At 36.3% G+C, this 10927-nt stretch overlaps 1 protein-coding gene across 2 annotated transcripts in view; it reads right to left on the bottom strand.

Moving 5' to 3' along the window:
* The window catches only part of LOC107675545 (ribosome-binding protein 1-like), an 18513-nt gene extending 14742 nt beyond the window's left edge, over positions 1 to 3771 (bottom strand). For both annotated transcript variants that reach the window (XM_016469935.1, XM_016469938.1), the window contains exons 1-2: positions 3547 to 3771; positions 726 to 1991 (exon numbers count right to left, since the gene is read on the bottom strand). In XM_016469935.1, the coding sequence (XP_016325421.1) occupies positions 726 to 1974 (1249 nt within the window). In that variant the 5' untranslated portion in view covers positions 1975 to 1991; positions 3547 to 3771. The remainder of the gene's footprint in view (positions 1 to 725; positions 1992 to 3546) is intronic.
* Positions 3772 to 10927: the final 7156 nt, after the last annotated feature.

The raw sequence follows: 10927 nt of genomic DNA, 5'->3' as shown, positions 1-10927 counted from the left end.
AACTTTTCCACGACATTCTAATTTATTGAGATGCACCTGTATATATATATATATATATATATATATGCTAAAAAATATATAAATACAATATAATATAATAAATAAATATGAAATATTGTTAATAAGTATTTATAAATATAAAATATATAAATACATTTTAAATATTAATCTTTATTAATATATAATAAAGATATTAAAGATAATACATACAAACAAAGAATGGACGAATGAGAGAAAAACATTGGCACTCAAATTCAAGCTCCACGTGTGCAGAGTGCACAACAATCATTTGTCATGGATCAGACAAACATGAAAAAAATGGCAAATGATCATTCAAAATTAATATGTTAACCTAATATAATAACTAGGTTAAAGCATTAAAGAGTCTTTGAGCTGTAGTTTAGTGCCCATACAGATTTTAAATGTAAGCATTCATTTTCAGCGGCACCTGTTAGTCCTTCAATGTAGCAAAAGAAAGGTAAGAATGGAAAGCTGGAGGAATAGGAAATAGAATAACAGAACAACTACGACTCCTAAGGTTTGATGATGTCTTAGTGCATCTTACTGACTACTACTGAAAACAACTATTATTAACAATAATAATAATAATATTACTGTTAATTATTATACCAATTAAGTGAAATGTCTAAAAATGTACAGTTGCAAAGAGAAACAGGAGGAGGAATCCACTTAATATAAGTGGTTTTGTGGAGATAACAGCATACCTGTCTCTGACTTCTTCTTAGATCCTCCTTTCTTCTTGGTTGGAGCTTTTTGTTTGGGCTCTTCTGCTTTGGCCGGCACAGCAGTTGCTGAAGCAGCTTTCGAAGTACCCACTGGAGGCACTGCCATGACGGGAACCTTTTTGGTCACCATCTCCAATGGAGCCACAGATTTGGGCTGAACCTCAGCTGAAGCAGACTCTGCTTTGGCTTTCTTCTTCCTCTTATCCTTAGGAGATGGGGCGGGTGGAGCATCTTCAGGAGCAGGATGGGATGCAGGAGGGGTAGTACTTGTAGCAGCCTTTTGCAAAGGGGCCGGGGCAGGTGGACTGGGTTTTCGGTCAGGTGGAGAGGACTTCTGGGCTGGGGATAGTGAGGCAGCTTTCTGGGTCGGGTCATTTGAAGCAGACTTTTGGGATGGGGCAGGTTGAGAGGATTTCTGTGTTGGGGCAGATGAAGCAGATTTTTGAGTTTGGGCAGATTTTTGTGCGGGGGCCGGTGGAGCAGATTTCTGGGCAGAGGAAGGTGGAGTGGCTTTCTGGTCTGGGGCAGGTGGACCTGCTTTCTGGGCTGAGGCAGTTGGAGTGGCTTTCTGGTCTGGGGCAGGTGGACCTGCTTTCTGGTCTGGGGCAGTTGGAGTGGCTTTCTGGGCAATCTGGGCATTTGAAGCAGACTTTTGAGCAGGGGCAGCTGTAGCAGACTTTTGGGCTGGGGCAGGTGAAGATTTCTGGGTAGGAGGAGGTGAAGCAGATTTCTGGGCAGGAGGAGCTGGAGTAGACTTTTGGGTAGGTGAAACAGATTTCTGGGCTGGAGCAGGTGGAGCTGACTTCTGAGCCAGGGCAGGTGAAGCGGGCTTGTGAGCAGGGGTGGGATGGGGAGACTTCTGAGCTGGGACTTCTAGTTTAGGTGCTGGTGCAGCAACTTGTTCTGGGCCTGGAGGAGTTGAAGGACTGGGCTCAGCTGGCACTTCTGAAACCTCAGGATTGGCCTCTGAGTCCAGGAGCTTTCCATTGGGCTTATCTTCCTTTTTCTTAGCACGATTTTTCTTCTCAGCTGCCTTGTCCTTTTTCTTTTTATCTGATCGTTGGCTGGATAGGGTCTTCCCCTGCTCCTTCCTCTGCTTGGCTATAGCTTCTTCATACGAGGTCTCCTTCATGGAAAATGTTGAGACCAAAGCAATCCCAATGGCTGAGAACACCATGAAGCCACCAAACACCACAATTCCAAGGGTCTGAGGATCATAGATGTCCATGACTGCTAGTTTCCTTTCTGATTAAAAAGACAAAAAGGGTGAGGTTTGGTGCATTTTTATATCAATAATATTTTTTATATATATTCCACCAGTTTAAAGTTCCACCTTAAGGATTTTTACCTCAAGAGTGGCGCCAAAAGCTTTAACAACATCCCAGTAAAGCCCCTCTTAACTTAAGATTATCTTTATCAAATAAATATTTATTGCTTTACTTAATTTTTTTTACTAAGGACATTAAAGTTGGCTTTAGAATGTTGACTTCGAGATAAGAAAGAAAATTCCAAACTTTACACTTTGTTTATTCTTTAAAAAAAATAAAAAAAACATAACTTGAGTAGGAAAAGATGCTCAAGTGTGCTCAATTTCTACTATATACTTTGAAGAAAAGCTTCTTCCATATAATATGCAAACACTCTGTTCGGTAAAAGAGGAGTTATGCAACAGAGTTTTCCATTCCACCATGTGCTTGCTGTCTGCAAATTTCTATAATCTGCTGCTTCCATAGGATTCATACCATACCAATCTCACACTTCAAATGTGCACCAAAGCACAAATGCATTGCTAAAAAAGCTGTGAACTCACCATATGCTAGAAGCAAGAACTATCTAGACACCTTTAGGAGCACAATACAGAGGTTTTTTTTGTAAACAGATTTGCGCATAAACTGCTCTATTTTTCCATAGCCTTTGACAATGTTTTCTTGTGTTGGAATATATAATGACTTGATTGGGTGCCAATTAAAGAGATTATACAGGAAACCTAATGAATGAAAAGGCGTAATCAATATTAGATTAAAAAATATTCTATACTGTAGGATTATTTGCATTATGCTTATACCTTGACATTCACTTATAGACCTGCTCGTTTAAAGTTTAAAGGGGGGGGACAAATTTTCTCTCTGAAATTTCAATGATCATGCCTGTAAAATGTGACAGGTGACATTTATGTTAATTCCTGTCTTACACATTTAAAGATGTTATAATCAATAGTTAATATATGGTTCATTTGTAATGACTTCAACTGGGAGCCATTTAAAGAGCCAATAGGAAATTAAGGGGGAGACTCGACATTTGCTATGAAACTGAATTAAAAGGTTGAATCACACTAGATGAAACAGTATTTGTTCCACATTCTATTCATAAGGCAAGTTATCTGTTCAATTTACATAACGTTACAATACGAAATCAAGGCTGAGAGTTTGTGAACTCTACAGCTGTAAGTTACTTGGAACGCGAATGAACTACCAAAATGATGTGTTTAAACAAATTTCGGATAATTAACATTAAAGCTGTTATAAATGTGATATTAAATGCACATGTTTCTTTGCTAGAAAAGCTGGTATTAACTGTCTGCCTACAACAGAGCATCACCCAAGCCAAAATGTGAAACCACTTATTATACTCATGCTATTCGCTACGTAACTACAATAAGATGTCTTCAACCCACTCGGCTTACGAGCTAGTTAAAGAGGGGAGTAAATAAATGGGAGAGATCAAAGTTTACTGCTAATTGCTACTGAAAATCTGTTAGGCTTTTAATGAATAACGCCATAACAAAAGCTTTGAATCTCACCTTTTCTCGCGGAAGATTTCCGTTGGATGAATCACTTCAGGAAGAGTTTAAACCGAAGTGATTATCGCGAATCAAACTGCCTTCACCACGCCAGCAAAAAAAACAAACTAAAAAAAAAAAAAAATCTTATCCCAGCTTGAGGAGTCAGTCGATTCTGAGGAGTCTGTGTGGAGTCGTGGCACTTTCTCGCGCTGGCATTACGCCGGTCAGTGGCCCACATTCCGTTCATCCAGAAGACAGCTGATTGGCTAGAGTGGAGTCAGTCAAACAGACGCGAACCAATAGAATTTTGCTGTCGTAAAAGAAGGCTGGTCTTTTTGACTCTTACGGGAGTTGTAGTTTTTTACCCGTTTTTTAAACAATTCTTTCAAAGATTACCGTCACATAATTCATTTGAATACCAAACGATTTCATTTGACTACCTCTTACATCACCAGTCTGGGTGCTTGTCAATATGCATTTTATCCATTCTTTGTGTTTGTTTATTCATTTGTATATATATTATCCCTTAAATTTATTGTTGTTTTCAAATAAATACATACATTCATTAACATTTTATAAAACAGCCTTTATTTTTCATATGAAAATAACTTTTAAAGGATAATAATTCCACCTTTTATAGATGTCTAAACATAAACAAAGAGGCAGTGGGGGGAGATAAGAAACAATACCTTGCTGTGAAAATGTATACATTTAAAAGAAAGTCCATCTTCAATTAAACAGTTTTCAGAGTCATGAAGAACCATTTATTTAATTCGTATGAGACTGTTTAAAGGTAAATGCTATACTGTTTAAAATACTGTGACTAAGACTGTTGTAAAAGTGTAAATCAAGGTGTGAATTATTAATTGCTAATGTCCTTTACAGATCGATATAAGACCAGTCAAAATGTATATTCTTTATCTTTATTTGCCTTAAGCTGATACCATGACACTCAGTTATAGAGCTGTTTATTGAACATAGACTACAAAAAAATCTTAATTTACTTTTCAAAGGTTATCCTTTGGTGTGGTTGTGTTGTGTTAAGTGTGTGGTGTAACACTCGTTTGTTTAGCAGCGGGTGTGGTTTCCATAGAGCACTAGAACATCAGTAGAAATGTTTTTAAACATTGAAATATCCAAACATTGAAATATTATACACGTTATATTATTTAACCCTTTCATGCATGAATTATTAAATCACAAAATAATATTTTCATATGTTTGTTTTTAGTTTTAAGCAAGTGAAAAATCATGCCAATAACTTTTTTCCCCAGTATATTTTATTTTGAGTGATGGTGGGCTATTCATACACAGGTGAGCACAAATACACACACACCCTCCCACCACACACTCAAACACAATCATGCACACATATCCCTGAACTCATATAGAACATGCCTACACTTTTATATGACCTAATAAATATAGACTGTAAGCATTGAAATAAATTATTAAATCTGAAAACTATTTAATATTGCTGTATTATAAAACGGTGTAAGTGTAAATTATATCATCATTTTGATAAAACACACAAAATAAGGCAGAATCTATATCCCCAATAGGCTCAATATACCCTTTGGCACATAACATTCAGTGGAGTGGACAGATGTATTTTCTGTCACAGAAAAAAAATGTACAAGAAAAATATTGTTAAAATCTGGATAAAGGTATTTCTAACATCTTATTTAGATGAAAAATATTTTTTTGTATCTGTCTGGTTTTCTGAGAATAAAAGGATTTAACACCTATTCCTGAGGTATTTGGTGCATCTATTCTTCTTGCCGCCATTTTGAATGTATTATGCAATGTCTCAAAACAAAAAAAGAGATAAAAAGACAATAATTAAATGGAATCATAGACAACACTTTGGAGGTTGACTAGTTGGTGGTTGGGACATGGTGCTACAACTTAAATGGTTCAAAATGGCTTCCAAATATCTGTCCACTGTAGTATATGCCATGCATGAAAGGGAAACTATATAACTTAAAAAATCAGGTTTCAAACCATATCATGCTTTGTAGAACTCATACTATGTAGAACTTTGTAGAACTGTAGAAACATACATCACTGTACACTTCAAAGCAGATTTTAAGAACTATGAGGACACAGATTCATATGAGGGAACTTTAGGTTACTTTAAAGGAGTGGACGCACACATTCCACATTCTTTTGTTTATTGTTTATTATTATGGTGTAATAGTACTCACAGAATCAAATCGAATAAGAGGGCGTTGGAAGAACATAATAAACAGTAAAGCAGATTTACCTGAATTTAGTGCGTCACTACACACCTTCTTGCGTCTCCTAAGAAACACAAGTCTTTTCCATGTAATTTAATTACTTTCCAGGTGAAATGTCTTGTCATTGTTGTTGTTTTTTCTTTGCATTTTATATAAGTACAGAATATTCTTAGATAGGGTGACAAAAGTATACATTACTGCATTATTAGGGGTTCACGTAGCGCTGAAACCCTGAAAGATTTTCAAAGATCAGCATTCTGACTTAAAAGTGATCAGGCAGACCAAACTGTAAGGTGTAGAGTCATAAAACTTTGAGGGATGGTAGTACCCACCCTGTCTACAACCTCACCAAGGCTTGGCCCGATTGGCCTGATGGGGGCACTACAGCAATCAAAAGTACGAAAAATCGCTCATAACTCCTAAAGCGCTTGTCACAAACTCAAGTGTCTTAAAGGGATAGTTCACTCAAAAATGAAAATTCTGTCATTATTTACTCACCCTCATGTCATTCCAAACCCGTAAGACCTCCGTTTATCTTCGGAACACAAATTAAGATATTTTTGATGAAATCTGAGAGCTCTCTCACCCTCCCATAGACAGCAAGGGTCCTTACACGATCGAGGTCCAGAAACATAGCAAGGAGATCGGTAAAATAATCCATGTGACATCAGGGGTTCAACCATAAAAAAAACGACTTTATTCAACAATTCGTCTCCTCCGCATCACCCTAGCGCCATTTTGGAGAGTATGCACTCAACGTAAATTGCGTATGCTGCCTGTTTTGTGTCAGCTGCGCCACGCGGATACGTTGTTTTCGTTCAAATCAAAGCGTAAACAACGTAAACCCTTGCTGGGAGGGTCAGAGAGCTCTCAGATTCCTTCACAAATATCTTAATTTGTGTTCCGAAGATGAACGAAGGTCTTAAGGGTTTGGAACAACATGAGGGTGAGTAATTAATGACAACATTTTCATTTTGGGTGAACTATCCCTTTAAGCCTAGTTCAGATTACACGACTAAATGTCGGCAGATCGCTGTGCAAGTGAAACAGGAGTTGTTTATTTGAAAATGGACGTCAGGAAGAAATTAGCACTGCAAGCTGTTTGCGTAATGATCTTTTCTGAAAAATTTTGCTCCATTTCTTGTGTCCATGTTACTGTTGCTGTTTATCGCCACCTGATCGGAATTTTTGGCTATTTTGGATTTTTTGAAAAACCTGCTTTTGTGAACTAATCCTAGGTTTTTCGCCTGATTGGAAACCAGAGCAGAACAATTTTCTGGAGAGTGAATAACAAATAATTATATAAAAAAAAAAACCTTGAGTTCTCAACTTACTGTCGCAAAGGGATGCCAAAACGTTCAAAAGAGACGGGGCCACTTTTCCTAAAACGGCAATAACGTTTAAACGGAATTAGATATTTACACCAAACTCGATATGTATATGTAAGACCTCAATCTGAGTCACATGAGAAAAATCACAGAGTCTGGCCACTGTGTGGTGCTATAATAGGACAAAAACATAAAAAGGGCTATAACTACACATCCGTTAGTCTGACTGACTTGAAAATTCACGTGCAATGTCTGTGTCCAAAGTGCCACAGCTGTCACTTTGGTTACTTTTCACAACTTTTCACTTTGGTTAGCTATAACAGGGTCATTTAGAAAATGGGTGTGGCCCAAAAGCCTATAATTCTTGAACGAAAACTCGGAACTTCACGAAATTAGGTGAGCACATGCAGCATATGATTCTAAAGAAGCATGGCAACTTTTATGGAGATCGGACTATAGGTGGCGCTATAACAGCCATAAATGTTAAAAACATCATATTTCTATGGTAAATTACATGGAATTGCCAAAAATGCTCTTTTTAATCATTGATTTATGTGGTTAGGTGGTTTGCTAAATAGTATGTCATGTCTTTTTTCATATGGCCTTAAATGCCTTAAAGCTCTTGAACCCCGGTAATTGCTTCTTGCAGTTATATTTCAGACTTGTAGTTGCATAATCCTCTAAAACAGCTGAACCTGCACATGTATAACAGATCACATGTTTGCGAAATTTATACTATGTGACACACAAGTTAAATATATTTTCCTTAAAAATCAAATCAACATGTCTATAAATATTCTAATTCAATATTTCCAAACGTTTATTCACCCTCAGTATAAAAACAGCGCCCATAAAATGTAATTGCTTCATAATAGTCTTGAGTTTAAGGTCCCATATGTATGGAATTGTTAGAAAAACTGGTATGAAACTGTAAGTTTTACTGCTGACTAATGGATTTATCGGTCAACCATTCGAGGCCAAGTCAACGTGGTCTGTTTGCTTAGTGAGTGAGAAAGTCAGAGTTACAGTAGCACATGGTCTAGAAAAGTAACTGTCAAAGAAGTATACACACATTTTCATTCATTGCTTGTTGAATATTGTCTAACCCTAACAGTTGTAATTACACATGGGTATGAATACAAAAGAATAATAAATGTTATCATTGTTTAATATTAAATGCTTTCACTTTAAAAATCAAGCTGGAAGCAAAAATATAATATAATAAATATTATAACAATGTTTTTGCATTTACACAAAAATACAGTACAAACTGCACATAATTATAAAGTTTTTTGCATTGTTCTCTAGTCTAGAGCACAGATGGAGCCCAGAACATTATACAACCTATAAATAACTGCATGGTGGATATTGTCTCAGCTGTTACTGCAATGTTTGATGTCTGTAGAGTAAACAAAACTGCTTCCAATCAGCTTGTAACACTCCAAAGAGAAAGGAAAACTTGAAATCGCATCATATGACCCCTTTAATGGACTGAACACAGGGGAACCAGAGCAGATGCCCTCCACTGACTTTATAGAATATCATGGAGTACTTCAGAGCACTTTCAGCACCTGAGTTTCTAACTATTCATACTGTCTGTGTTACAGCAATATTTTCTGTCGGTGTGGATGCTCATTATGAGTTTTGTCCCTTTTGTAGCGTCTTGCTGGGTAGCCCCGCCCATTGTGAAATCTCATTGGTCAAAACACACACTCTTCATAACATTAATAAGGAAATACTCCTAAATATCTTCTTTTTGATAGTGACTTTTTATGTCACTATCATCTTCACTGTCCTCTATTTCTTTTGTTCATTTCAAGATCTATGTTCTGTTAACACCACTTAAAAAGAAGTACAAATATTAAACTGTCAGTCAACAATCACTTTACACATGAGTCAACAAAGAAGTAACTTTACATATACAAAGTTCCATATTTTACCTGAGACTATTTTTTAAGTGATTAATTGCATTTTGCCCCCTTGCCGTCTTCTATTTTGTGCAGGTGCATTCATTTGACACAGGACAAGACACTCTGACCCACATGTGACTGGGTAATCCAAAGACAATATTGAAAGACTGTAGGAAAGTAGGTTCATAAAATTATTTTTAGATTGTGGTTAAAAGGAAACTGGGACAGAAGTATATAAAGATTTAATGGCATTGTAAGAGCATAATGAAAGTCTAGTATGACTGGAAAGTGGGTGGAATTGTATTGGATGACCCACTTAACGTCTTAGATTTCTGTTTCAGCTGCTCAACTTTGAATTGTATATGTAAGGGAGAATGTACATTCGGCCTGTGCACCTCCCTTCAGGGTCCTGATCATCCTGTGGGGTTTTGCGTTGTTATTATGATGGACAAACTAACCTTATTTCTATTTTTATTTATATACCTACTAACCAAATAAATAAATGGACATTAAATTTCTGTTGAAATTATTTTTTATCTGTTAACTAAACTATACTGTAAAAATGCTACAGTAAAAACCTGTTAATTGGTTAACGGTAAGTTCCCTTACTATACAGGGAAAAAGAGCATAGATTTAACCTTACATTTCATATAATTTTACAGCAAAATATCGATGAATGTACAGTTTTTGTAAGTAAAAAAGAACAAGTCATTTTATAATTTACAGTGAAACCATAAATTGACATTCCCAGAATTCTCTGGGTGACACTTCACATTTGATGGTATTTTTAAAAGTTTTTGTTATCAGTTATGTATATTAGGGTTATATGTTACAGCTTATGTTGTTTAATGAATGTTTATTGCATTATTTTAGTGATATGTGATACCATGATGGTGTTTTGTATTTGTGTGTATGACACGGGTGCACCTTTATATTTTTATAAACCTTAGCTTGTGGAAAGGCTACTTGCAATAAACTTTGATTCTTCACGTGGCTTTTTCTTAACTACCTGTGTTATTATGGTGGTTGTCAGTATCTGTTAAAGGTAAAAACCAGATTTTAGTAGCAGCTTGGCCTTGACATTTCAGCAGAAAATGGTTGTAGAATTTACTGGTTTAAAATGTTTTTGTTCGTGTTGTTGTTTTGTACAGTTTTAAACAGTAAAATTTACAGGTTGTTCTGTAAATATGTTCACATTTTTACTGAATTTCTACAGAATAATTCGGGCAAACACAGCTGCCTTTTTTTTGACACAAGGTTTGGTGCATATTTCATTTGTATGGTCTTCAAGTTTTAGGTTACATAAAATACTTGAAATGGTGGATAGTAAATAAAAAAAAGGAAGAAAAAAAGAAGAAGAAAAAGACCATAAAAATGGCTACTACCGTAGGTTATTCATCACTGAATTTCACATCCGATCACATCATTGGATAGCCTGCAGATAACGCTACAATTATGTACAACAATTAAAATGCAAAACCACAAAATTTCCATCTCAACTGCTGACATCAACCTATTGTGTGGTTTGGAAGAGCTGACCCACATCTTGACTTCAATAACAACATTTTCCAACTTGTTTGAGAGTCCAGCTTCCCTCATCACTGATTTAACAAATTAAGCTTTTTGTCTTTGGCAGAGCATAGCGCGGTGGTCTGCCATCAAATTCTTGCATTCTTGTGTCAGCACATAGACGTTTGGCCAGTCATGATGAGTCACATTACAATACCACATACCACCATGATCAGCTTAATGGAAAAACAGGCCCGGCTATTATAAATTGATGAAGTCGAAATGTGGAAGGTCTTGTAGAAAGCCCCTCCCCTAATATCATAATGTCATTAATATCCATGAGCTAAGAGTCACCATTTAGTGAGATCACAGCCAGCATATGTTGACATCAAAATCCTTTCACCATGAGACA

This window comes from Sinocyclocheilus anshuiensis, unplaced genomic scaffold (assembly GCF_001515605.1).
Source record: "Sinocyclocheilus anshuiensis isolate Anshui unplaced genomic scaffold, SAMN03320099.WGS_v1.1 scaffold1097, whole genome shotgun sequence".
In the NCBI taxonomy this organism is placed as follows: Eukaryota; Metazoa; Chordata; class Actinopteri; order Cypriniformes; family Cyprinidae; genus Sinocyclocheilus; species Sinocyclocheilus anshuiensis.
Note: the sequence above shows the minus strand (reverse complement) of the source record. Positions and strands in the feature narration are given on the sequence as shown.